The sequence below is a fragment of the Alternaria ventricosa genome, assembly GCF_023758065.1.
Source record: "Alternaria ventricosa strain BMP 2768 chromosome Unknown scaffold_1, whole genome shotgun sequence".
In the NCBI taxonomy this organism is placed as follows: domain Eukaryota; kingdom Fungi; phylum Ascomycota; class Dothideomycetes; order Pleosporales; family Pleosporaceae; genus Alternaria; species Alternaria ventricosa.
Window position 1 is genome coordinate 330195 of NW_026055681.1, and position 27649 is coordinate 357843.

Sequence of the window (27649 nt, forward strand, 5' to 3'; positions counted from 1 at the left end):
GCGGCCGCAAGCTTTGCGCACTACGTGTATCGAGCAAGGAGGTATGACAACATCCCTCTCAACCGGACAGGTAGTGTATTCGGGATGAATCTAGTATGCCCACTTTCAACCCGCTGTGTCGGACGAGTGGCCGTTTCGTCGAACTTGTCGAGCTCGTTCCTACTTAGATCGCACCTTGCTTCATCAGTGGTAGTGACGAGGAGGCCATACTTTACTAGATCTCTCGGTGGGTAGGTCTGCCAGTACGGTTGCCTGTTGCTGCTGCTGCTGCTGATGACGGGTTTGGAAGAACGCCGCCAGGTTCGCGACACGTTCTATGCAGAGACTGGTACTTCGGGTCCCGCAAACCGGGGAACGACGTCGAGCAGCTCCGATATTTGGAACACTTGATGTCCCCGTTGAGCACACTGCCAAGATTGTGTTGTTCCTGATGGTGTCGGTATGGTGGGCCGCGCTGGTCAATGATGCATACCGTCAAGAGCTTCTGCATTACGCGAAAAGGACGCGTCGGAATCGGAACGCGTCGCATGCATCGGAACAGGTGTGCGCAAGAACGATAGGAATTTGGATTCAAGGCAGCCGTGTGGCAAGTTAATTCTTTAACATTGGTCTTCAGGCGGCGTCATTCTTAGTTGCGCTGTGAGCGTGTAGCCCATGGATTTCAGCGACATTGTTTTGCTGATGACAATGATGACTTTGCGTGTGACGTCACATGCAACGCCCCTGAGCGCCGGCTCCGTCTGCCTACCCCACTGCCATCTGGGCACCTTTCCAAGGCTCTAAACCTCAACCCTTTTGAACCCGCCTTGGATGGCGACTACTCGGCGCGACGCGTTCCAGGACAAGAACGACAGTACTGTATTGTGAAGCAAAGGAGACGGCTTGTGGCGTCCGATTAAGGCTGCGCCCTCTGGACAAGCTGACCGGTCGCGCGACATGCACTAATTAAATGGTTATGCGCAGTTGCGATACGCCGCTGCGCGCTGCGGGACTGCGCGCTCAAACGTATGAAATGATGACCAGGCATCACTCCAGAGTCTCCTCGCGGGTGTGGTGTCTTTTTGTCTTCTCTGTCTGCATTCTGCGCGTGTAGGATCGCTACTCGCATCACAAACTGCTTTCAACCTGCATCGGAAATGGAACCTCACCACTCCCCAAGCAATGATGCGGACTCCATAGGCGCCAGCTGTGGAGGCATGTTTACGTTGTCCAGTATGGGGTGCTCTTGCTAACACTGGAAACCAGGTACCCCGATTTTGTTCTAGTAAGCCCGGCTTTGATCATGTCTGGCAGTGTTAGCTGTGTCTATCCGATTGTCAGTCGCGCCGCATGTTTCATTCTTCTTCAAGCCAGCAGCAAGCCGCAGGACCCAACGAAAAAGTTATCCACTGTTCCCGGAAACGTAGCTTCTTGACTCAGACTATTCTCATCATCGTCAATCCATTACGCCGCCATTCCCGACGCGTAGACTAGCCCCGATCGATTCATCGAACACATGCTAGTTTGTGTTGATATAGACTCCAAGGGTCAAGCGGTGGAGGTACTAACTCGCGGCAAATTGCACAAGCAAGGCTCTGAGTTAGGGTAATGTCTGGGATGCGAGAGGTCGCGTTCGCCCAACGGAGCCCAGTTGTCGAATACCATGTAGGATTGAGCCCGTAGGCATGTACAAGATCTTGAAGGCGGCCGAGGCGATAAAGATGGAAGAAGAAGCTGGTACGAACACAAGCTTATAAGGAGATCTTATTCTGATTGACCGCTGAGGTGCAAACGCTGTTGTCTAACAGATTCGAGGACATGTTGCCCTAGGTGATCTCTGACTAACGGGGGTTCCGCTATCTGTATGCCTAGCATTCCACGGAAGCGCAGACTACAGCGTTTGTTATAAGGATAAAAGAAGAGAAGTGGTTGTAGAAGAGAAAAGGAACTGTGGTCAGAGCGAGGCAATAGATACTGGTTCTGCTGCCAAGGCACTAGGCCTCCACGGACCACGTCACGTGGCTCGTAGATGATGTAATCGTAGGTGAAGGTGAAGGTGAAGGTGAAGGTGAAGATGAAGACGATGATGGAAATGCACCAGGAAAGGTAGCTCGGATGTGACTTGAATGCTGTCAGTTGTCGCTAGCAGGTTATCCTGTGTAGAGGCCCTGCCTGTATGTTGTTTCCTACAGCGATCGCAGTGAGCCATATCCCAAGGGCAAGTCTCAAACTAGACGCGGTCTGTAGTCGACCAATCAGCAGGCTTCGAGGAAGGACAGCGCTCAGTCACCGCCGTTCGACTCTCCACGTGCTCGAAGAGCAAACGGAGGCCACCAAGCTCGCCCAAATTTCTTCCTTCTATACGGTCCTGCCAGGTCTTTTCTCCGCGACTCGACCCTACTCACAACACAACACAACATGGACGAACTCGCGCGCGACTCCAAGCGCAAATACGTCGCTGATGAGTCGCCTGTATTCCAATTCACTGCCTCTGAGCCCGTCACCAAGAAGCCAAAATACTCTCAGCAACTGTCCCGCCTCGCTGAGGCGCGATTTTGGCGTCTTCCGGTAGAGCTGAAGGACATGATTACCGCCAACGTAAGTTCACCGCGCTTCTTTCAAACAACACGAGCTAACGTAATCCAGCTCACCAAATGTGACCTAATGGAGCGCTTCGTGTGCGTATCCGTTCTCAAGCAGCGTGATGGTATCCCCGCTGGTACACATGATATGGCGGACTACTTCCTCAGTGCTCTCTACCACGAGATGGAATTCTGCCTTGACCCCGAGAGTCTACCCCAGTTGAAATACCTCATCGAAGGCTCTACCGTACACAACTTCAGCCTCATCAAAAGTGTACTCTTCGACACCTTCGCGACTACATCGAAGGTTGGGCTTGAGCCAATACTCCACAAGTTTCCACGAACCGATGCTAATTTACGCATCGCATCGTTCACAATGGAGTCCACTATCGGCTTGGAGGCCCTGCCAGCTCTCCAGCAATTCTTCAGTTCCAGTTCTCCCTCGCTAGAAGTCATCGTTGTTCCAACATGGTACGACGGCGACATCACCAACATCTCGACGATGCACGATAACGCAGCAGCAACCGCAAACCTAACGAGCCCCTGGACTCTACTGAAGCCCAAGACCGCGAAACAGCTGGAGCACATCAACTACCACAACAAGATCGCTACCCCCGACGGTTTAGCACTCGATGACAAGTACCACGAGGCACATATACTCCAGCAAACAGGCCCGTTCAACATGCATGTCGCTCTGAAGAGGAAGCGGATTGCGCCTATCAACGCTCCAGGCCATCACTCGGAAAGGCTGGATGTGCTGAGTCACTGGAATGCCCCTGTCGGCCTCTGGCGCTCCTTAGTCGCGGAAACCAACGGATATAAAGTACGTGGCTTTAGTATCTTTGCTGAACCTCCTATTGCGCCTCGTCCCGCACTGCCGCTTGGACCCATTGTTGCCGGTATGGGTTGGTCGAGGACTATTGCCTTACAGGAGCTACGTTTAAGCTACATCGACTGCACCACATACGGCAAAGGATTGCTCTCTTCGGAGCCAGATAATGTACCCGCGACGTTCTCATTCAGTTCCCTTAAGCTTCTTAAGATCAACGGATGTATGGGCAACGCCGAGTTCTTGCACGGTCTACGCAAGCAATCCGCCGACGTGGAGACCTTCCTCTTCTCTGTTCACGACCAGCACATCACTGCCGACGAGGAAGAAGCCATTGTACAGCTTGTTCGCTCTTCCAGCAACTTGCGTAGTCTGTCACTCGGGTATACAATTCCACCAGTCGTCAAGGTCTCAAGTCCGTATGCAGGCCTACCTGGCATCCTCAACGACTATTTGGACGATCCCAACGATGACTTTGCCGACGACAAGTCTGCGCCAAACGCCCGTCAGGACGAAGTGGAGGCAGTGAGCAACGTACAACCTCCTCAAGGACAGTCTTCCGTCTGGGTCACAGAGTATGGTCGGTTTCCGCTGGCTCGCCTTTTCGGTCCCGTCAACTATAACATTCGCAGCTTGGCCCTGACGCAAAGCCTCCGCTCTGAGATGAGCCATGACGATCTGTCATACATCGGAGTAGTTTGCCCTTACCTCACGGACCTCGCCATCGCATGCCCTCTCATCGAGATGGCCGTGATAGATAACAACCTCGACGCCCACATGAAGGCACAACTGAAGGGCCTCGCGAATGTTCTTCGAGCCTACCCCCACCTCAAGTACCTCCAACTCGTCGCTAGGGGTGATGAACGATATTTGTATTACGATGTCTCGCCGCTCGAGAGCATCACGCGCCAAGTTATCAAGCACCTCTCCGAGTGTGGTCTGAGCATTGACCTCTTCACCGTTGCTTTGAGGAGTCTGGAACACAAGAATGACATGGGCGCGGAGACTTGCCACCTTCGCGTCCGGAGCAACCCCGAGTTGTATGAGACGATAAGTGACAAGGCGCTGAAGCGCGACATGGAGACGTTCGGCGATGTCATCTCGTGTTCTTTTGAACACTTTGTGCCGACCAAAACGGGTTCCGTATACGATTACTTCGAGAGATGAGGGTGGGGCGTGGGGTACCTCAACTGTGTTCATAGCCATACCTGTACGTAGATGTTATAGCGAAGAGGCATTCAATGATAAAAGTCTTCTCATTCTCAACGTCTTTACGGTACCCTGTGCTATTCAGTACCTTCGCGACTATCACTCTGTAGATACCATGAGCACTGAATATCTCCCGGCCTCCATATTAGCCAACTATCTTCAAGGTATGACGGGGTTGTGTCTCCCTGGATATGCCGTGTATTTGGATGTTTTAGTACGTGTGTACCCACCATCGCTGCTGATTGCACCATCTGAAAGCGCACCAGAACAATTCCGTTGATCAAGAATACCTTTGCATGTCTCTAACTACCGTCCCAAAGCACACTAGAGCGCTATCGACTCATCAAAGATACGTCTACATGTCTTTGACTACACCATCCGAAAGTACAACAGAGCACTATGTCTAGTCAAAACCCCCCTTCTACATCCAACTTTTCATATGACCGTGGAGCTATACAAGCATACTCCATTCTCAGAACATGAACTTGTTGAGGTACCGTGATGTGACTTGATGTCTCAGCCAGATGCGCGTGCACTCCTGAACCACAGCGAATACCTCCAGCCTCATATATCCCCGTAGAGAAAGACGTCTGCGAACCTCAAGTTGTTGCCAGGGTGAGGTCAGCAAACACAGCAGCATAGCTAAGACACAGCATATTGATAAGGTAATTGACTTTCATCTCAACTCATATAGTATATAAAGTGGCAAAATGGTATCATACGCCATCCGATCCACTCCATAATGAGACAACCGAAATCCCACCTTGGAAAAAGCAAACTCCACACGCAGTAGTCTAGTATACATATGTGACAGAGCCGAGGGTATCAACCGGTGTTATGATCTCCTGGCGCGCCATCTGCTCCAAAGCCATTGTTTCCAAAGGTGCCATCGCCAAAGTAAAGCATATCGTGGGGTAGGTACTCCAAATCCCAAGGCATCATGTCGGCGCCTAGTAGTGACATGTCGACGTCTTGGGTATCGATGACCATGTCGCCGAAGGTGTTGTCTGAAGGTGTATTGAAGTTTCCAAATGTAGGTGAAAACTCGGTTTGAGGTGTAGGTTGTAGCTGGTTGTGTTGGGCGGATGAGCGGGTGTATGAAGTCGGATTTTGTAATGGCGTTCTTATGGCTGTCGGTGAGCCGCCCGAGAACGGGGAATGTAGGTTCAGAAGAAGATCGGCATCTGATACTAGAACTGGGTCTGGTGTGGGCATATGGTTGAAGGTTGGATTTGAGGGCGGCGGAGGCATGGACGCCGAGCTGAATTGCGAGAAACCCGATGGTGATGCTATAGAGTGGCGTGGCTCAAATTTGATAGGAGGATCGGATATCAACGACGCGATAGAAGGCTGAGTGCTTGCAGGGAGTGTTTTGGAAGGTGGTGGCCTCGTACTCCGGCTTTCGCCATTTTCGGAAGTGTACATGACAGCGACGTTGGTTGATGGCGAGTTCATGGTACCAGTAAGCGACCATCCGATTGCTATAAGCTGTTAGTGAGACCTCGAGTACATGGGCATTAACGACATACCTTGACTGGGGTGTACCATGGGCGAGCCAGGCATGTTTGGCGTTCTCGTGCCCTTTCGAATAGCCGCTGCCATCTTTGCGACGTCCGCGTCAGAGTTTTGTGCAGTGAGATAAGTTCCCCAACTCAGTTTCCTCCTCCAACCAGGGCTAGTGAAAGATGGCTCGGGTCGAGGGGCTTCTAATGCACTTTCCATCTCCTCGGCAGTGTACAGCAAGGGGTCACCAACACCCTTTGCCTTTTGGTCTAGCACAGTCATAATGTACTTGACACCCGCCCAGTAGGTCTCCAAGGCTTTGAGGGCACGGTAGCAGCGTTGATAATTTTGGTTAGCCGCGGAAGCAAGCAATGTGTGCTTAGCGGCGGTCTGCTTGAGTTCCAAATCTCTGGTAGAGCTGTTGTTTGGATTCAGACGGTCAAGAGATTGGTGGTTAGTAGCTTTTTGCCAGTTCTCCCCGTTGCGACCTGGGCTTGCTGGGCGAGACTGGGGCTGTGACGATGCCGAATGCAGTGCCGTCTCTTTGAGGAAAGCACATGCGGCAATGTATATTGGTTGACTAAAGAACAGTCAGCATGAAAGTTTTGCATCGGGAACCTGACCGTATCGTACCTGGTAAAAGGATTGCCAATGCCAGTCTTCACATCGATGAGCTCGGTAAAGGCCAGGATGTCGGCAACAGTCTTTGCAGAAGACATGGAAAGTTCTCTGCTATTGGTGGACAAGGATTGCGGGGTTCCCTCGAACGTCCTGAGCAGCGTTGGCTGATGCAAAAGAACGATCAAGGTATGGAACCAGCAATGTAGGAGGAGAAAGTTGGTGCCCTGGTGGAGCTTGACGTATTGCTGGAAGTTGACCGCATTGAAGTGCAGCTTGGGCGACAGGTTCTGATAGATGCCTGTTAGCCTGTCTTCCCAAGCTCCGAGTTGCTTCTGCAGGTCAGCAGTAATATCAGCGGCACTTCGTATTCGGTTAAGGAGATCGGTAACGCGGCCGTATAGATGAATGATGCGGATTAGCGCAGGAAAAGGCAATGGCCAACCGGAAGAGTCCACTTCATCCAGGGAGGGAAACGAGATCTCAATGTCGCGATCGCGAAGGGTCACCGGCCGTCCAGTTCCAGAGGATATGACGCGGTCAAGGAAGAAGATGGACCAGAAAGTATCCAGTCTCTCACGCTCGGCAGCCCTTTGCTCTTGCTCCTCTGCGCTAGCCCCCTGATTGTCCAAAGCTGTTGATTGCTCCGAATGCCGTCCACCATCTGGGTCGCTCTTGACAGAATTTGGGGTTGGGCCTTTGCGTCCCTCATACTTCAGGCCTCCCACAGACTGCATTCCCAGATCCTGCGCCATTCGGATGGCGATCCCCAGATACATCCAAAGTCCACTGTCGCGACTTGCACCGAATTCATCGTATGCAAGAAGCAGCGCCGCCTGTACTACTGCTACACTAGGACACGGAAAAGCGTCGGGGATAGCTGACTTGGCTCGCTGCGCGAAGGCTTGGCCATGCTCAGAAGGAGGGATCGTTGGAGGTTCTGCCTCACCCTCTTTCTGCGCGTCGCTCTTGCCTGTCAGCATAGGATGTGTCGAAAATCGGGCCGCTAACGCACAGACGGCATCTACGAGTATTGCGTCTACCTGCTTCTCCTCCAAGTCCCGCATGAAGCGCTCTCGTTGCAGGAATGGGAAGGAACAGCCGAGATGCACAAAGAACAGCTTGCAGAGGTGGGTAATGAGTGGACTTGGAGACATTGACGAGGCGTCGTATACGGGTATCTCGGCGGGTGTACGGGCTTCTGGCACTGGTGGTGAGCCTACTGACGGTTGCGCGGGCGAGGATTCGATTGCGTGTTCTGGACTTGTTAGCTACATGATACGGGGTTACAGCAGAGCAGCAAGAGCCGGATGCGCCGGCCTTTGCACAAGCACAGCCTCATGGGTTGGGTGCTTGGCTTCTGGGACATAGGTGCTCTCCGGTAACAGCATCATGAGCTGCATATCCATGGTGCGCGGGATGAACGTACGATCTGATGTAGTCTGAGCACTACCATGCTGCTTTCCTCGCACTTTGACCACCATCTGTCGCAAACCGGGCAGAATGGCTGTAGGCCCAAAGTACCTGAAGTATGGCATTCTGTTCCGCGTGCTCAGGCTCAAGCCTCCGCTGCTTCCGGCCGACTCGACCTTGGGCGATGTATGAACGCTTGATTCGGAGGTTTGCGACGTCGTATGGGGAAGGTGCGGCCGTGTGAGCAGCGGGTCGATGGGAGGCTCATGTTTCCGGGAAGGCGCGCTGTTCGAGACGGAGCTTTCTCTTCTGGCAGCCTTTTTGCCTTCTTTTTGGTGTTCGCTCGTGCCATTATCGTCTCCGTAGCCGGCGCATTCGTGCTTGTTCTGGACACAGGTTCCACACACAGGTCGCTCACCTACTCCACCGTCAGCAAATGATAGACAGACTTGCCAAACTCCGTACCAGAACATCGCGTCTTCTTCTTCCTGCATGTCAGGCAGGCGGAATTGATGCGCCGCCTCTTCGCATAGGGACCATCATGGTTCGTCACAAAACGGATAGGCTTGGGCTGGGGCGCGGCAGCATTCGCAGAGGCCGTCTGAGGGGCTCCTTGATTCATTAAAAGCAGAGTGTGGTCTCAGCGGCAAACGGGAATGACCGCATCAAAGGCCGTGTTGGATGCTGCAGGGAAGGTAGATTTGAGTGGGGTAGCAACAGCTGCCAGATGCGCGTCAACGGTCGATCACGAGCCAGACCAGACAGTGGAGAAGCTGCGAGGAGACGAGAAGCTGTGGAGAAGCCAGCGCATATTCAGCAAGGCTGGCACAGGGTGATCGGCAAACGCTACGACGTGACTCTGCTACCCGACGGGCGTGTGTTGACGGCGAGTGGTGGTCTGGGTTGCGGAGCGGAGAACCCCAGATTAGTCGTCGACGCTACCCGTGCCATGCATCAATTGATGTCCGAGCGCGTCTGGCGTGCTGGGAAAAAGTCGCCGCGGCGGTCCCACCTGGGCTGGGAGCAGCGTGCACGCCATCTGCACCCTCGCCCAGCACCGCCATGGAGTCAATTCGCCCAGCCCTCGCCAGCATCCGGCTGTCGGCGCCCAAGAGAGCCTACCGACCCCTCTATCAATGTCTACACACATCAGCGGCACGGGGCGCCACGCCGCTGCCTCATCCATCGGGTAGGAGACACGACGTAGCCAAGATGGCCCAGCAACTAACGTCAGACAGTACCCGGACCACCGCCTGCGACGCCCGAGCCACAGCCATCAGATGCATCTGAACGGGTTGCAAGAAAGAGGCGGCAGGCCGACATGATGAAGCAGGCGCGCGAGATGCGCGATGTCTACGCCCCCACCAACAAGCCCAAGAACATGCTGGCCAAGCGCTTCTGGAAAGACGTCTCGATCAAGGAGGACGAGGGCGGTCTGCAGGTCTTTCTCGACCACCGACCTGTGCGAATGCCGAACAAGCAGATCCTCACGGTGCCCGCATCGAAGCCGCAGCTCGCAACCGCCATTGCCCTCGAGTGGGACCTCCTCATGAGCGCGCAGCAGGCCCTCAAGAACGACTACATCCCCATGACCTCGCTCGCCGCCCGTGCAATTGATATCGAGGCGGCGGACAAGGAGGGTAGGGAAAACATCAGGAACGACATCCTCAGCTATTTCATGCGCGTGCTCGACACAGACACGCTGCTCTGCTGGGCGCCCGCAAAGGTCATGAACGAGACGCTCCAGAACGGCAAGACACTGCGCGAGCTTCAGGAGGAAGTGGCTACAGGCATCATCGCCTACCTCCAGACACACGTGTGGCCTGGTGTAGAGATCAAGCCCACGCTCGACCCCGAGACCATCATCCCCACCGAGCAGCCAGAGATGACAAAGCAGGTGATCCGGGGTTGGTGTGCAGGTCTTCCAGCCTACGAACTCGCTGGACTCGAACGCGCGGTGCTGGCATCCAAGAGTTTGCTAGTCAGCGTGCGGTTGATCCACGAATGGGGCGAAGCATTTGCGCAATCGCGCAAGGTCACAGATGCGCCGCGCTTTGGCATCAAGGAAGCCACCGAGGCGTCGAGTCTGGAGGTTACGTGGCAGACGAAGCAGTGGGGTGAGGTAGAAGACACGCACGATGTCCAGAAGGAAGATCTACGGAGACAGCTTGGTAGTGCCATCATCCTTGTGGGCGGCGACTCAGCCTGAGCATGTGAAGATGCTATGTAGACAATGTACAATATGAACATTTCCAATGCACGTGTCAGGACGTAGTGCTGTACCTAGGCAGAGCCAAAGCTTAGCCTCACCAAGCTGGAGTTCGCCCAATGCACGCATTCACTAGTCGAATCCGCCATGACATATGCCCGAGCAGGATGTTGGGACAATCGCTCGGTAGCCCAGCCTAGCGGAGCAATAGTCGTGATTCGCTGAAGCAGCGGCCTGGATGGTGCGCCCCTGACGAAAGCCCCCAAAACTGTCACGAAGCCCCGCCGCGTCAGTGGTGAAATCCTACAAAGTCGCAACAGCTGCACACAATCTATGAGACATAGGACTCGGTGCTGACACACATCCAACCGAACCCCTCATCCCTCTGCCCGTCGCCTACAGGCCCGCATATCCTTGGCCCGGCGGCCAATCACACAAGCATGGAAGGGTAGGTGCTCCAAGCCCGCTGGCGTCATGGCGGGGGACATGTGGAGGAGGACGGTGATAGCCCAGAAGCACGTCTGACAGCGTATTGCAGGCACAAGCGCTCCAAGTCGTCGAGCGTCAAGAACCTCCTGTCGCGTGTTACTTCCAAGCCCGACGGAGCTGCCGCGACCACAGACAGCAGCGACACTTCTCCGCCCAGCACAGCCGTCTCGGCCAACTCGCAGCCCGCGCCAGCTAGACCAACAACATCGGGCCACAGTCGCAGTGTGTCCAAGAAGCACAACCCACACCTCTCGACCAGCATGTCGAATACAGGCGCCGGGCAGGACAGCCTGAGTCCCGCCTCGCCCAGCGGCCAGCAAGCGCCCACCTCGCCCACGGGCAAGTCAACTTCGATAGAGCAGTCGGTGAAGCTGTTCCGAGTATTCGAGTCGCTCCGCAATGGCGACACTGCAGCCATATCGAGGGCCATCAGGGACCAGGCAGGGCCAACAGACGGCGAAGAGGGCAGGTCGTCGCTGCAACTGCCCAGCGCGCGCACGGAAGGAACCTCTATCCTGCACCTGGCCATACAGTGCGCCGAGGTGCCCGTCATCGAGTTCGTGCTATCCAACGCAACGGCTACACCAGACTCGCCCATCGACATCAATGGCCGCGACCGCGATGGCAACACCCCGCTCCACCTCGCAGCCACGCTGGGCCGCGCGCCCGTTGTCCGAATGCTGCTCGATCAGCCCGGTATCAACGACTCTGTCACCAACTACAACGGCCAGACGCCCTTGGATCTCGCCCGCACGCCCGACATCTTCCAGCAGCTACAGCTTTCGCGCTCCATCTTCATCGACACCAACGTAAAAAAGATACAGCACATGGTTTCCGCTGGGGATATGGACTCACTAGAAAAGATACTACAGGATGCTAGGATAAGAAGCACGCTGGACGTCAACGGCGGAGAGCTGGCGACTGACCCGGTCGTAATGGATGCGGGCGGTACCCTGCTGCACGAGGCAGCCAAGAAGAAGGACATCAAGCTCGCCCAGCTTTTGCTGCTCAACGGAGCTGACCCGTTCCGTCGTGACCGCAAAGGCAAGCTTCCCCAAGACTATACCAAAGACGACCGCACACGTGCCATCTTGAAGCGATCACCCGCCGCCGCCGCGGCCCAGAGGGGCATCCAAGAGAAGACCATACTCGCAGGTGGACCCCCGGGCCAAACTGCGACAGAGAGCGGAATGGGCGCAAGAGAGTCGCGTGAGATGAAGGGCTACCTCAAGAAATGGACCAACTATACAACCGGATACAAGTTGCGGTGGTTCGTGCTTGAGGACGGCGTTCTCAGCTACTACAAGCACCAGGACGATATTGGGTCTGCATGTCGCGGTGCCATCAACATGCGCATAGCGAAACTGTACATGGATCCCCAAGACAAGCAGCGATTTGAAATCCAGGGCAAGTCGTCGGTCAAGTACCACCTCAAGGCAAACCATCAGGTTGAGGCTAAGCGATGGTACTGGGCTCTGAACAACTCAATCCAGTGGGCCAAGGACGAGGCCCGCGAAGAGGAGAAGCGGGCGAACCAGGATCAGGAGATGCTGAAGCAAGCCAAGATTGAGCAGATCAAGGGCGAAGGAGACACGTCTAGTATTGGCAGCTCCAAGGTAGCACCAAGTTCGCGAAACTTGACTGCTGGTGAGTGTCACCAACTTCCGACCATGTATGACACACTAACACGTCCAGCATCCACTCTCGGCGTCCCTCACCCAAGTCTGGACAACACATCCTCACGAACTGCGGTCAGCGTAACAGAGGACCCTGGAAGTGCCTACGAGCCTAGCATGAACGGCCAAGGTCTGGACAGAATGGTCAGCCACATGGGTACCGCTACAATAGCTGGCGACGACGAAGACGAAGACGACTACGGCGACGATACGAGCAGCCATGAGATGAAGCCCCAAAGCAAAGATGCATTCAACATCACAGCGCAATCGGCCAAGCTACAACTCGATCTTCTGACATCCGTGTCGTCGGCCCTCCAGACAGAGAGGAGTCGTACACCCGACCTGAAGATTTCCGACCCAATGATGCTGCAAGCATTTGCTTCGTACGAATCCGCTATCGGGAACCTGAAGGGCCTAATTGGCGATCTGCTTCGCATATCCAGAGATCGCGATGCCTACTGGCAGTACCGCCTAGACCGCGAGGCCAATGTGAGGCGCATGTGGGAGGAAAGCATGGCAAAGGTGGCAAAAGAGCAGGAAGAGCTCGAGAACCGGATAGGCGAGTCTGAGGAGAAGCGACGGAAGCAGAAGAAAGCTCTGCGAGAAGCCCTGGAAGATTACGAGACGACTGGTCCCAAGCCGGATGCCAAGGACGACGAGGACGACTTCGCTGACGCGCCAGAAGATGCCCAGCAACAGAAGGATATGACATCACACGTGGGGCTTCCTGCTAAGAGCCAGAAGGTCAGGAGGAAGGCTACATTTGCGGACATTGCTGCCGATATCTCAGACTCCGATTCGGAAGATGACGAAGAGTTCTTCGATGCTGTCGGTGCTGGAGAGGTCGAGGTTGTTGAAATGCCTGCGGCTGCACCCAAGGAGCCCACCCAAGTAGACATTCCGGCCTCTTCAGACGACCCATTCGAGAGGAAGCAAATGGAGATTGCTACAGCATGGGCAGGCTACGAAGATGGCCCACGGAAGAGGCTCGCAATGGACGCCGACGATAGGCCAAAGATATCACTATGGGTAAGTTCGACGGTGCAATTAGTTTTGCAGATCGCTGACAACGTTTAGGGTATCCTCAAGTCCATGATTGGCAAAGACATGACCAAAATGACACTACCGGTCTCTTTCAATGAGCCCACCTCACTGCTCCAACGTGTCGCCGAAGACATGGAGTACACGGATCTCCTCGACACCGCTGCCGAACGCGATGACTCTACCGAGCGACTACTTTACGTGGCTGCTTTTGCCGCTTCAGAGTACGCTTCGACTATCGGACGTGTCGCCAAACCTTTCAATCCACTTCTCGCCGAGACCTACGAGTATGCCCGACCAGACAAAGGTTACCGTTTCTTCATTGAGCAGGTCAGCCACCACCCACCGATTGGTGCCGCCTATGCGGAATCCAAGAAGTGGGATTACTACGTAAGTACTGGAAGTATGTTCTCTTTACCATTTCTAACAATGTCCAGGGTGAATCAGCAGTGAAGTCGAAATTCTATGGCAAATCTTTCGACATTAACCCGCTCGGAACTTGGTTCCTTCGTCTCCGCCCTACCGTCAACGGTGGGAAGGAGGAGCTCTACACCTGGAAGAAGGTCACCTCCTCGGTAATTGGCATTATTACTGGTAACCCCGTCGTCGACAACTACGGTACCATGGAAATTACAAACTGGACGACGGGCGAAAAGTGTTTGATCGAGTTCAAGCCTCGTGGTTGGAAGGCTTCATCAGCTTACCAAGTGGTTGGTAAAGTTTTCGATAAAGAGAACCGAGTCCGCTGGAGTATCGGTGGACGATGGAATGACAAGATTTATGCGCGCTTCACGCCAGGCTTCGAGGATGCAGACGTTGAGAAGAGTGGGAAGAGTTCAAAGCACGACGACAACAAGGCTTTCCTCGTCTGGCAAGCTCACGAGCGTCCAACGGGCATTCCCTTCAACCTTACTCCGTTCGTGGTAACCCTCAACGACATCCCCGACAAGCTTCGCCCTGTCGTCGCACCAACAGACACCCGTCTCCGTCCCGACCAACGCGCTATGGAGGACGGCGAGTATGACTTTGCCGCCGTGGAAAAGAACAGGGTCGAAGAGAAGCAGCGAGCAACTCGCCGACAGAGAGAGGCTGAAGGCAAAGAGTTTGTACCCAGATGGTTCCACAAGGGCAAGTGTGAGACTACTGGCGAGGAGTACTGGGTGTTTAACCATGAGTACTGGAAGGTCCGAGACCGTGTCGCCAAGGGAGAAACGACATGGCAGGATGCCGGCACGGAGGATATCTTCTAGATTTCCGTTCAATCTTGCCTATGAGGCTCGCTAGTAGGATAAATGCAGGCGATTAATGTACATGGTTATATATTTTCTTCAATAAAGCCTCTCTGTACGTGAGGGCCATTACACGCTTCTTCCTTGACGCTTATGCTAAGTCCGTGGCTATCCAATTTACTGCATCCACCGTTTCATCTACAGATCCCCCTCATCCAATTCAACATAAAGCCTCAACTCCTTCTCCAACATAACCCTGTACAACCTCCCCTTATCTTCCTCCCCAAACACATCCCGTGCCTCCGTAAAAGCAAGCATGATGTACTCTTTACACCACGGCAAATTCCTCAACCCAGCATAAAATGTATCTCTAACCCGCTGTTCCGCCTCCTCAACGCGTACCTCCCATCTACTCTTCTTGCCATCCCTACGCGGTCTCTTATTCGCCCGCTGTCTCGATTGTTCGTCACGTAAACAGCGTAGTTCAAACTCTACGTAAGCTTTCCACAGCGCGGGACATCGAGATCCAGTCGTAGACTCAGTCGCGCGCTTGTACAATGCACGAATGGAATGCGTCGTCGAGCCCGCAATCTCTCCCTTGAGGGTTTCGTAGTGTATCACGAATGCCCAGCCTGCTATACTCCTTTCTTCGGCGTTGTGAAGCATGTTTTGATGCATGATACCGCGCACGCGATCGTCGATGGAGAAACGGGCTTCGTTTGCGGCGTAGAGGGCAAGGAGGACCGTGTTGGTTGGGAAGCGGGATATGAGCGGTTCGAGGGTGGAGCGGATGAGAGAGGGTTTGACGATGGGCGCGTGGGTGGTGTGGTGGGTAAGGAGGGCAGCGACGGATTGGGCGTGGAGTTCTGCGACGGCGGAAGTGGAGAGGTGATGCGATGTGAACCATGAGGTGAGGTTGGCGTGGAGTTCGAGGGCGTGTGAGGCGGAGTTGTTGTGGGTGAGGTAGGCTAGGAGGGCGAGGATGGAGGTGCTTGTTATTGCTGTGGTGTAGTCGTGGTGGAGGAGGGCGTGTTCGCTTTTTTCGCTCAGTATTAGGTGTGCCGTCTCGAGAAGAGTGCTTTCGGGGTGCGAATCTCTGGCTACACCGGCTGGAAGGCCACCTTTTGGTGAGACGAGCCGCCATAGGGCCTCAATGTGTTCTCCTCGCCGGAGCGCTTCCCACACCCAGTTGCTGAAGAGCTCCAAGCTCCATGGTGTTGATAATATACTGTCTCCTTTCTGCATAGATAGCGCCATGCTGAAGACTTGATCTGCTTTGGCTGAGTTACCTAGACGCGATTCGACCAGTCCATAGGCGTTGTACAAGCGTAAGCTGGACGGCCGCGCTTTGAGCAACCGTTTTGCGGTCTTGAACGCTTCTGATGGGAAGTGTTTCGACTCGAAAGCTAGCAGATACTCTCCTATGATATCATCGCTGGAGGGTTCTGAAGCCAGAAGCTTGAGAAAGCGCCTGACAAAGTCTGCGTCCAGTTTGATAGCATCTAGTGAGAAGCTTTGCTCGAATAAGAGCTCCGTGGTCATTTGAAAGTGCTTTGCTGAGTAGTTCGAGAAGCGTTTGATGACTCTCGTAAGTTCTTTAGACTCGTCAGTGTCCGGAGAAGCAGAGTACCAGTGGCGCTGCAAGAATGGATCGGACGACCAAGCACGTTGTTGTGGTATGCGATGTGGTAAATTTGGCAAGCCGCAGAAATACAAGAAAGCCTCAATCATCAATGTTGCCGGTATCTCGGGCGATGTGATGGTCAGGTATGGCTCGACGTCAGAGAAGAAGATTGTGTGAAATGCATCATCCTCTGCTACATCGTCCGACGTGCGACCAGGGAGTCGTAACACCGACGTAGCCTCCACTTCGCGCTTTCGGAAGTCTTCGAAGACCGCATCTAGTGCTTCTTTCCCGAGCAGTGATGAAGGTCCTGGGGGTGACGCATCATCTATGTTGCTGTGTTTCCATCCCTTGGCTTCGGACTCGCCGATACGGGCTACTTCGCTTTCCCAGAACTGCTCGAAAGCCTGCGGGTCCGTGTCTACTTCTGGCCGTAGCAAATGTTGTTCGAGTAGAGCTTGCCACACAGCGAGAGCGAGTTCCTGGTATCCTGCATCATGTGTCATGGATGTCAAACGTAGCAATATGTGCAAGGTCTGTTCCGGTGACATTTCGCTTTTGTTTGTACGAAGTGACTCGATGCTCTTGAAGAAGGTCGCCCGACAGTCCTCGAACTTGAAACTTGTGAATCGTGACTGCACAAAGTCAAGATACTTCATCCACAGCTCCACACTCTGAGGATGCTTCGCAAGCACGTCATTCCATTTACTGGCCAGTCTAGCGCCATCCCAGGCCCTCACTGCTTCTTCCAGCAGTCCTTTGTACAGCTCCAGCTTGCTGTCTTGATCCTCGCCGATCTTCTTCAAAGCCTCCTCATATGTGGAGATACGTATATCAGCAAGATGTGCTCTATCGGATGCAGTCAGCTCAGCAGATGGCCTTTCGAGCTTTAGCATGGCTTCTTGGTGTTTGATCAAGTCCAACCAGCTTTGGAGATCTTCAGGATGCTGTTTCGTCTGCCGCGCGAGCTGCGAGTTCTTGCGAGTGACTTCAGTGTCGATTATAACATCAGGGTCCGACTCGTATTGCGTGTCTGGGTCGACAGGCTCGGTGGACTTTGGCCCTTCGATGGCGCGGTAGTCTGTCTCAGGCTCCATCTCGGCATCTTCATCTTCACTGTCATCGCGCTTCCTCTTGGTATTTGCAGACAGTGACAGAAAGTCCTGAGAGTGGTCCACATCGGGGGCCTCAGCCTTCAGCAGCCGCAAAGCGCGCTCACCGGACTTGTTCGCACGCTTGCTCGTCAGTAGTCGCTCTTGCCGTCTTCGTGTCGCTGGCGTCACGAGTATTTTCCGATCCGTTGAGTACTCTCTATCGATCTTTTGGGTTACAGAAAGTCCGAGTATGAAGCCATGACCGAAGCGACGATAGGGTGGGATGTCGTAACGGTTCATTGATCCATAGCGCAGTACGTCAGGATCTCCGCGTCGGTCGCTGAAGTAGGGCCTGTCTTTGCTTGAATCGTGCTCGCGAATAGCGCGCTTTGGCGAAGGTGATCTCCCCTTGGTAGAGTGTTTTTCTTTTGACAATCGTTCGGCTTTCTCATGGTGTTGGGGTTCCTTGGGTGGCTCTGGGGCGGCCTTGGGCTTTGGCCGGAAGCTCGCAAACTTGGGGATGTTCGACGCCATTGCGTAAGGTGCAACTCCAGCAATCTTCTATTTGTAGATGGGGCTTCAGGCTAGTATCATAGTTGTGGTCGCTGCTTTCAGTACAGGAATCTATGCGACGCGCGTAGTCATGAGTCAAGAGACGGATTGCGTATTGAGGAGTCAGACATGTTCCGCACAGAAAAAGGACTGGCAGGCGTATGTCTTCTACTGTGAAGACAACAAGGATGGAAGACCAGAGGTAAGACGTTCGGAGAGATGAAAGGCGCATGGCACGTGCTCGGGAGTCCGGCGGCGTGTCTGGCTCGAGCGGCCAACCGTAAAATCCACTAGCGTGAAATCTTGGCTTCCCGAAATTTTGTATGCGCATCGCCGGCTTGAAGCTTTCAACCAATCCGCCACGACAAACTCTACGCTGTTCCGCTGCGTCTCATGGCTCATCGAATTACCCGAATAATACCCTAGAGCCTGTCATAATAACGAAAACTTCCGAAAATGGCGACGGCGCTCCAGAAACAGCTCGCGACCATCGCGGCTTCGAGCACCCATCAGCTGGACCTGCGCGCGCAGAAGTCGGCGCATGGAAAATCGCTCCTCTTCGATTCCAAAGTCGCCGCGTCGCAATCCTTCGAGACCGTTTACCTCATCTGCTACAATGGCTACAAGGACCTCTGCGCATTGGACTCGCGGTTCCTGCGCTTCTCCAAGAATCTCTTCAGCGAGCAGAGCAAGGCCGAGGACCGCACCCAGATGACCAAGGAGGAGAACGCCAAGCTGAACACCGTGCTCGAGGCGTTCATCACGCTGGTCGGACCAAGACTGCTGTTGAAGCCGGCGGAGAAGGCTCTCGAGTGGCTGGTGCGAAGATTCCGCATCCACGAGTACAACACCGAAACTCTCGTCTTTACTTACCTGCCCTACCACAACACCCCACAGTTCCTTGCGCTGCTCTCCATCCTACCCCCACAGCCACCGCACGCCATCCGATTCCTCTTCCCGTACATCCAGGCCCCGACCAACGTACCGCAGCGAACCATCGCCTACACCGCCATCAACACCCCACAATTCTTCAAGGCATACCAATCATACGTCGCTAAGGTGGTAGAGGCGGGGCACCAGGCCTCGCATATGCTGTCCTTCTGGTCGGGAATCACGGTCGAGGCTATCTACGGCATTATAAGCAACGCAAGCACTGGAAGGAAGGATCTTCAGGCCCAAGGAACCGAAAAGCTAGTCCTGGAACTGCTCCCGGTTCTCAATACTTGCATGCGAGCCAAGCACGGCGCTGACACGGTTCTGGCTTGCTACGCCATTGTCATCATGATGGTGAGCCAGGCAAAAGTCGGCGACAAGGTTCTGGATGGGCTGATGGAGGCTGTCATCGTAGCATACGACGAAGCTTCCCTTCAATCATGCCTCGGCTGTCTGGCCATCATCGCCATGGAGCGCTCAAAAGCGCAGGTTCCCGCCAAAGTATCGAGGAGATTACTCAAGGTTCCCCATCTTGTGCAGAAGTTGACGACAGTGTCAAAACAATGCCAGGTTCAACGACTTGTTCTAGGCTGTGCCCTTGGCGCACTCAGCGATACTTCCGACGAGAACTGCAGGGTTTTCCATGAGCTAATCGCCTCAGGCCTCCTCGGCACATCGCACATTCAGATGGTGCTATCGGCATTGGTCCAACTCCTCCGCGACAGTCCACCGGGCTCCGAAGAGCACGGAGAACTGCTACAAGTCGCTACTAAGATGGCTGAATCAAAAGACCTACAAGCAACGTTACAAGAAGCGGCGAAGCAGCACAATGTCAATCTGGAGTCTCTGGGACTTACCGTTGGCCAAACCTTCGAAATCGAAGATATCCCGGGCGAGGACTCTGACGAGGAGATGCTTGATGCAGATGAGGACACAGCCGAGAAGCCTGCCATACAACTCCCAGAGCTTACTGTAAAAAGCTTCCTCGACGCCGAATCAGCGACCGAGTTTTCAGAAGCGGCCAACGTTTTCGAGCAGGCTGTGACGACTAAGCAAACACGGCGATTCCTCGCCTCGGACGCATTGCACCAAGAATCCGCTCTCAAGCAGCCACTCTACCTTTCATTTCTCGCTCGCGTCTGGAGTAGCTCCCGGTCTGTCGCCATTCGCGTTTCCGCCCTCCGTGCAGCCGCATCATCGTTCGAAAAGCTTGAGGCTGCACATGTCTTGCAGAACATCCTGCCATACCTCGTACACGCACTTGCAGATGCATCGCCAATTATCCGACGTTCAGCGGCTGCATGCGTTGGGTCTCTGGCACGAAAGGCTTCCGCCAAGTCGAAAACATCAACTTGGGGCAAGTTCGATCTGTATGGGAAAGAGTCGAAGAATCTCGCAGAACTCAAGCCTGAAGATGTCCTCGTGTTTGTTTCCTCGATGCTACAGCCGATCCTCGAAGAATGCGTCATGGACTCAAAGTTCGCCATTCCCGCTCTTCGAGATGTCCTGGAAGGGACACAACTGAAAAATCATCCGAAGAATACGTTCAAGATGCAGACAAGGACTTCAATCCTTGCGTTTTTCGCCAGCCACGCGAGGTTCACACCGGTATTGAGCGTCCGCCTCGGCCTATTGCCGATGCTAAACATCCGCGGAAAGGTCTCCGACTCCGTTCGTACCAACTCCGTGATCCCCTTGTTGACCGAATGGGCAACCTTACCGACAGCTTCCGTCAACACCATCTGCGACAGCGAAGGGCTCTCGCTCGATGAAGTGGAGCGGGCTCACATTTCCGCGACAATGCCCAGGGAGGCGATGAGCGCGAAACTGCTCGAGGACATCATCTCTGGGACTTTCAACACGGAGCGTGAAGCTTTAGTGATGGCCGCCTTTGATCGCATTCAAACCTCATGGTCTTCCTTCAGATCTGAAGCTCGTCACGCGTTGGCTCAGTGCATGCTCAGCCTATCAACCAGTGAAAGTGACAAATCTTTCGATAAGCTTCGTAGAGAACGATCCGTTGAGATTCTGCGCAACGTTGACCTTGATTCTGCCATCCTGGTCACCTTCTTGGAAAGCATTCCATCTCCCACCTCCATGCCCGAAGGACCGCCTTCAGCGAAAAGGCGAAGGACAAGCAAGAGTGAGATGGCTCGAGTCGAGCTTTCATCCCAAGACGATGTTCAGCGACTACTCCGAAAGCTCACGTTGGTACTTGAGCTGGTTGAAGGGTCAAACCCTGGACAGCACCCAACACTGTTCAAGAATCTTTTCGGCATCTTTGCAGAACTACAGCCACTCAAGCAACAGTCTGGGTCTGAACTAGTGTATCTTCAGAGTATTATTCTGGGATCACTAAGCCCGATCGTAAACACATTGAAGGAGCAAGCCGACACCGCCGACTACCAATCGGCAGTACGAGCGGACCTACTCATCGACTGCATTCGACACTCCAGCAGCCCACAGGTTCAAAACAGCGCGCTGCTTCTCATTTCCAATCTTGCCTCATGGGTTCCTGATCTCATTCTTCACAATCTCATGCCTATCTTCACCTTCATCGGATCTACTCTGCTTCGCCAGCATGACGACTATTCCGCTCAGGTCGTTGATAAGACTATATCTCGGGTCGTGCCTCAATTGGCTGCCTCTCTCCGCTCAAAACATAGAGACTTCATCGCTGGCGTGTCCGACTTACTGCTCAGTTTCACTGCCGCCTTTGAACACATTCCCCTGCACAGAAGGATGAAGCTATTCACAGAGCTTGCTCGTACGCTAGGCCCCGAGGATTCGCTCCCGGCTATCGTCGCACTTCTTGCCGATCGCTACCACAGCAAGGAGCAACGAAGGTTCTGTGCGGATTTGTTACTTCACTTCGAACCTGTCCACACCCTCGTCACCTTCAAGGGATATGTCGATCTCCTCACTGATGCCGTGGGACCGAAACCCCAGGTCGCGGAAACACTTTTCAGCCTCAAGGAAAAGACAAAAGACAACAAATTCGACCTGTCAATTCAGAGTATGCTGTCGTGTTTGACAGATCTCGCGCTTGACGATAAGGTGAAGGCACACGTTACTCGAGCGTACAGAAAGAAGGATGATCCTGAACGACCACGGAAGATCTTTGCAAACATCGTCGAGACTACTATTCAACTGTCAAAGAAGCTTGCAACAAACCCCAAGACCTACGCCGGATGTAGTCGTGTTCTCGCCAGCTGCCTAGACCTCCTGCCAACGACCGACCTCATCAAATCAGCACAGCTACTTCTTGCGAGCACAGACTCTCACGTCCAGGTAGCTGCCGTCAAGTCGGTCGAGCTGCGCGCGGGCACCGCCAAGCAGAATGACCGCAAATCTGTAGAGGCACTGATCTCTTTCTTGCCTAGCGTTCAGGATCTACTGGAACAATCACCTGACATGGATGCCAAGATGGTCTCTGTCAGCTGCATCGATCGCATCGTCGACCGCTTCGGGAAGAAGGATGTATCTGCTGTTGTATCAGTAGCTCAAGTTGTGTCTGGTCCCCAATCGCTTTCCAGCAGCGATGATCGCCTTCGCATCCTCTCCCTCCTCTGCCTTACATCTGTCGTTGACGTTCTCGAGGATGAGGCCATCTCGCTCCTCCCTATCGTTTTACCAACAGCATTCCAATATCTATCGGATGCGATCGAAGAGGAAAAGACTGGTCTTCACAACGCTGTGTTCACCGTGCTTTCGAACATTGTCGAGCGACTGGGCTACATGTTCTCGCGCGACTACTTGGACACCGCTCTTCGACTATGCCAACGCTCTGCCGCTGCCGATTTGGAACAGTCCTGCGACGAAAGCCGCAGCAGTTTCTTCCAGAGTGTATCTGAGCATCTCGGTGCTCAGGAAGTGTTCGCTGCTATCAAGTCAACGTGGCCACATGCCGCCTCTCAAGGCTTCGACGCGTCACTTGAGCAGCTTGAGCTTTTGCGCGCAACTGTCAACAACCAGACCAAGGCTAAGCTTGTCAAAGCCAGTCCGCCGCTCTTCACTCTGCTTCTGCAAACTTTCCGACTACGTGAGACGGTCCAATCTACTACCGTCGAAGTTGATGAGGAGGAGCTGGAACAGCTGGAGCTCACGCTTATTGACTCCGTCATCTCCATGGTACTGAAGCTCAGCGATGCTACGTTCCGACCGTTCTTCGTTCAGCTTGTGGACCAAGAGGGCCCACTGTCGAGCAAGCCTCAACAGGCCGTCACCTTCTACAAGTTCCTCGGCGCCTTCTTCGACAAGTTCAAGGTACGTCTTGCTCTATCATTCCATATCAAAATGTCACTAACACACAACTAGTCTCTCGTAACGAGCTACGCGAGCTACATAATCGAGCACGCCGCCAAGCTGCTGACTGAACTTGCTAAAGAAGACTCTGATGTTACCACACGCAGGGCTGTGCTTGACGCTCTCCAGAAGACATTCCAGCACGATCAAGACGGCTTCTGGCAAGCGCCATCTCACTTTGGCACCATTATGCCACCCCTGCTGTCCTTACTCAGCCTACCATCTGCATCGACATCTACACCAGAGGACAACACCAACAACGTCATTCCTACCATCACCGAACTTGCTGTTGCATCTGCATCATCCATGGAGAACCATCGCGAGATGAACAGCATATTGTTGAAGAACATGAGGAGCGACGACAGGAACACTAGGCTGGCGACAGTGCTGTGTGAGCAGAGCTTGACGAGGAGATTAGGAGAAGAGTGGCTGGGTCTGCTTCCTGAGATGCTACCATTCATCAGTGAGCTCATGGAAGATGACGATGAGATGGTCGAAAGGGAGTGCCAGAGGTGGAAGAATGGTATGGAAGAGATTTTGGGAGAGAGTTTGGAAGGTATGCTACAGTAGTCTGTTGCTGCATATGTTTGGTACAGATTAGCAGCTCGATATCATATCGTATGGGCAAATACATGCATTTATTTGCTTGTCACTATGCAACGCTCCCCATCGCTCGTCTGATATTGCACTATATCATCCATCACATGTCAATCTTAGCATTCACCACTATTCGCAAATGCTTTCACTCCTATATCGGGCAGATGCCACCAGTTTGCCCCAGAAGACCGCTGACAAGGTCAGTGCGGTTACCATGTGCTCCTCGCTGGGGCCTGGATAACGGGCACTCCCCTTACGCATATAAATGATGGGTCCATATCCCTATACTGCACCTGATTTCACCTTGCCTTGCACACCGCGTATCACACTCGCGGGAATACTCCATTGACTTTCGGCCACGTTGACATCAACATGCCTACCCTACCCACTGCACTTCAAGCCAGATCGACAGCGCTCATGGATCCCGCTTCAGCAATGGCGCAATCACCTAGCAAGAAGCGCAAGGCAGAAGGAGCGAACCCGATGTCCAAGAGCGGCTCTGATATGGCGCAGCGCAGCGATCCATCCTTGACAGCTCCTACAGGCGACCGTCTCCTTCCGAATGGGCACACAGACGTCCAGAAGACACCAGCAAAGCGCCTGAAGACCACCCATGCGAAGCGCAATGTAACTCCAAGTCTTGCCGCGGGCAACCCAAGTCGCGCTGTGGTCTCTGGTAGTGTATCAGCTACTGGCGCAGTGCATGTCGCAATGAAGGATACACCTACACAAAGCTCGATGACACCGTCGACAGAGTTGAGGGCCGCGAAGACCAAGGTTCACAACAGCGCTATGTCAGATGCTAAAGACGATTACATCGTGGAGACGGAAGACGATACTGCTTCAGAGGAAGAGCCTTCTGCTTTCGAGGAAGAGCCTTATGCTTCAGAAGAGGAGGATGGTGAAGAGGAAGGAGACGACGCCACGGTGGTCTCAGAACAACTGCGCGCTAAAGCGACCGGTAAGAGCCTATCTCATCTTGGCCATGGGCATTTCCAGCTGACAAACACAGTCTTCAATCCATCACCTCGCCCAGCGATTACACCGTGGGACTACGGTTTCCCAGCGCCGACACCCCCCTATCACGACCACCCCAGATGTCCAATCGATTGGAGTAAAGTGGTCATCGATTCCAAAGTTCCCAACAGATGTCAAAAGGCCTACGAACTACGTGCACCATGGCAACAGCAGCCAGTCGCTTGGGACAAGATGGCAGAACTGGGAAATGTCAGTGCAGAGGGCGTACGTAAGCGCTTCGCGTCAGCCAATAAGGCAGTCTTTGAGCTCACGGGAGTTTACTTCGCCACGAGCCCCCTTGGGCTCGCCGAGCATGACATCCCCTTGTACGCAGAGCTGAAGCACTTCCTTCCAGATACAAGCGAAGCGCCTGCGGTTCTGAGCAAAGAACCTACCACCAACCCATTGTGGTACGACGGCGAGGCTGTTCAGCTCGTGGTATTTCCGCCTGGACAAGATGGTGGCGTCAATCGCTTCGTAACGCAAGAGGTCATGGACCGGCTGCCGATCAACGACCAACACTTTCTTGAGTACTCTCTCGATAATTTCGATCGGTGGTACACTTCGATTTTTCTAGGTCGTCGTCATACATTCCCGAGACGCACATACCGCCTGGAACCATACGATGACACAAGCTTCATTCACCGCGATAACGGCACACCGTCCATCGCAATGAGCGATTTGTTCGAGACATACCGGCTCTCCCAAGAGATGAGGACTACGGAAGTCAGCGATATGATTCTTGACGAAATTGTCCAGTCTTTCACGCGAGAACTCGAGCTGATCAACGAGCATGAAGTGGGGAAAGTTACCATGCAGGAGTGCGACAAGATCATCCAGTCCATGAGTTTTGAACTTGGCGACCTCAGCCTACTTTGGGAGCAAACCAAGGACGATGATAAAATCCGTAGGGTAGTGCTCGAGTCATTGTTTGAGAAAGTCGCTATCTTACAAGACGATGTGGAAGAGCAAAAGCGTCATCTGAACAGGGATTTCGTGAGAGACTGGCAGTTCTACATCATTCGTCCAATGGTTAGGCCTTGCGAAATTGTCCATAGGTTCACAACAGGCATGGGAAATCTCCAAAATTCTGCGCCCAGTACCACAATCATGGCGTCCCTACATCGGAGTGTTTCCGCATCAAACCTGAGTCCTCTAAGCTCATCCCCGAGAGGGCTGACGAAGCCAGGATGATCAAAGTCCGCTTCGGTACTGTGGATCTGGAGATCGAGGATCGCGCTAGCTATGCCGGGGTCACCTTCCGCTTTGAGCGTCTAGTAGAGGACAAATCGGAGTGGGACTGGCTGCGCATACGCTCCATCGCCACGTTCGTTGAAGGCCCTCTAGTTCCTGATGCTCGCCGTACGAAGTGGCACCTGGAGCCGATCTACTATGAGTTGGATAACATCGATGCCCATGGCCGATACCCTTGCCATCCAGGTTATCAGAACCAGGATTGGACACATCCGGTTGGAGAGCCAGATGTCTACGACGAGCCATGGGGGAAGGTCATCAGGCGCGAAGTCCCCCCGGGTGCGACCAAGTACCGCGAGACTAAGGTACCCGCTGGCAAGGACGAGCATGGGAAGATTTTTTTCAAGGTGACAGAAGTCTTCTTTGAGATTGAAGACCCGTGTTGGTACCCTCCTGATGACTGGAATGCGGACATGGACCCTTGCGACTTTTGGCCCCAGGAGCTCAGGGAGTATCGGAGGTGGCTCTGGGTTGAAGAAGGAGGGACGATCCCACGGATTGAAGTTCAGCGGTTTCGACCTCATGAAGACGACACTCCTCGTTGGCAAGAGCCTTTTGTGGATCGGATGAACAAGCTGAGCGTTTTGGACATCTTTAGTTGATGTCTCGCCTGCGATTTCGTCAAGATCCTGTATTGCTCGACATAATGGTAGCCCAAATCAGTGTCAGCTTGTCCAAACCAATGGAAGGAAATGTTGCTCTGTGCCAGTAGGAGATGAATACAACATTAACTGTAGTTGAGTGCCTCGTCAGTAGTTGGACTATCAGAAGCTTGTGATGTTATCGTGCGGTAAATGCATGATTGGGTAGACCCTGGTCGCTCAATATGCGAGTGCACTGTACACCACTCCCTCGAATGGCCCAACGTCCCAGAATCCACTGTACTGGAACCTTTAGAAGGGGGTTGTCTTGGACGAGACTGCTTGGGTCCCGGCACTTGTGCGCCCCACATAGCTGACTGCACAGGTCTCTCCATAGATATTCATCTGGTCTGAACGACGGTCGTCCTGTTGACTGGTCTGCAAACGATATCTGCTCCGCCGTCTAATCATCATGAAGAACTTGATCCTCGTAGTGGCTACGCTCATCAGTGCGGCGCTAAGTCAAAATGTCAGTCGCGGCGCTGCGATGATGCGCTTCGCATGTTCTCAACTCACCGTCGAGCGACTAGACCCCTTGGTCAACCCTGGAGTCGTTGGAAGCCCGCATACGCACCAAATCGTTGGAGGAAACAGCTTTCAGGCTGACATGAAGCCTGTGGAGTACAATCTGGTCGAGAAGAGTACTTGTACTACGTGTACTTACAGCGAAGACTTCAGGTATACCATGAGGCGCCTAGCCGTAGCAGAGTTATAGCTGACGGAACATAGCAACTACTGGACTGCAGCGTTGTACTACCGTGCACCTCAAAATGGCACCTACAAACGTGTCCAGCAGTTCCCCAATCTTGGGCTAAACCAGAGAGGCGGTATGACAGTGTACTACATACCTCCATA

General features: G+C 53.7%; 7 protein-coding genes across 7 annotated transcripts; 5 read left to right on the top strand and 2 right to left on the bottom strand.

Moving 5' to 3' along the window:
• Positions 1–2397: 2397 nt before the first annotated feature.
• Positions 2398–4557, top strand: J4E93_000119 (uncharacterized protein; the record flags this gene model as incomplete). Its single annotated transcript, XM_049338082.1, has 2 exons — positions 2398–2577; positions 2626–4557. 2 exons carry the CDS (start codon positions 2398–2400, stop codon positions 4555–4557), a joined length of 2112 nt encoding a protein of 703 aa, XP_049203967.1.
• Positions 4558–5424: 867 nt separating this feature from the next.
• Positions 5425–8755, bottom strand: J4E93_000120 (uncharacterized protein; the record flags this gene model as incomplete). Its single annotated transcript, XM_049338083.1, has 5 exons — positions 5425–6080; positions 6129–6682; positions 6736–7978; positions 8150–8551; positions 8599–8755. The coding sequence occupies 5 exons, from the start codon at positions 8753–8755 to the stop codon at positions 5425–5427; spliced, it is 3012 nt and encodes a 1003-aa protein (XP_049203968.1).
• A 440-nt stretch (positions 8756–9195) lies between these two features.
• On the top strand, positions 9196–10342 carry J4E93_000121 (uncharacterized protein; the record flags this gene model as incomplete). Its single annotated transcript, XM_049338084.1, has 2 exons — positions 9196–9322; positions 9372–10342. The coding sequence occupies 2 exons, from the start codon at positions 9196–9198 to the stop codon at positions 10340–10342; spliced, it is 1098 nt and encodes a 365-aa protein (XP_049203969.1).
• A 440-nt stretch (positions 10343–10782) lies between these two features.
• Positions 10783–14798, top strand: J4E93_000122 (uncharacterized protein; the record flags this gene model as incomplete). Its single annotated transcript, XM_049338085.1, has 5 exons — positions 10783–10790; positions 10881–12478; positions 12527–13536; positions 13585–13938; positions 13986–14798. 5 exons carry the CDS (start codon positions 10783–10785, stop codon positions 14796–14798), a joined length of 3783 nt encoding a protein of 1260 aa, XP_049203970.1.
• Positions 14799–14975: 177 nt separating this feature from the next.
• On the bottom strand, positions 14976–18029 carry J4E93_000123 (uncharacterized protein; the record flags this gene model as incomplete). The annotated part of the gene is made up of 1 exon (XM_049338086.1): positions 14976–18029. One exon carries the CDS (start codon positions 18027–18029, stop codon positions 14976–14978), a length of 3054 nt encoding a protein of 1017 aa, XP_049203971.1.
• A 474-nt stretch (positions 18030–18503) lies between these two features.
• Positions 18504–23855, top strand: J4E93_000124 (uncharacterized protein; the record flags this gene model as incomplete). The annotated part of the gene is made up of 2 exons (XM_049338087.1): positions 18504–23246; positions 23298–23855. 2 exons carry the CDS (start codon positions 18504–18506, stop codon positions 23853–23855), a joined length of 5301 nt encoding a protein of 1766 aa, XP_049203972.1.
• Positions 23856–24299: 444 nt separating this feature from the next.
• Positions 24300–26755, top strand: J4E93_000125 (uncharacterized protein; the record flags this gene model as incomplete). The annotated part of the gene is made up of 2 exons (XM_049338088.1): positions 24300–25931; positions 25958–26755. 2 exons carry the CDS (start codon positions 24300–24302, stop codon positions 26753–26755), a joined length of 2430 nt encoding a protein of 809 aa, XP_049203973.1.
• Positions 26756–27649: the final 894 nt, after the last annotated feature.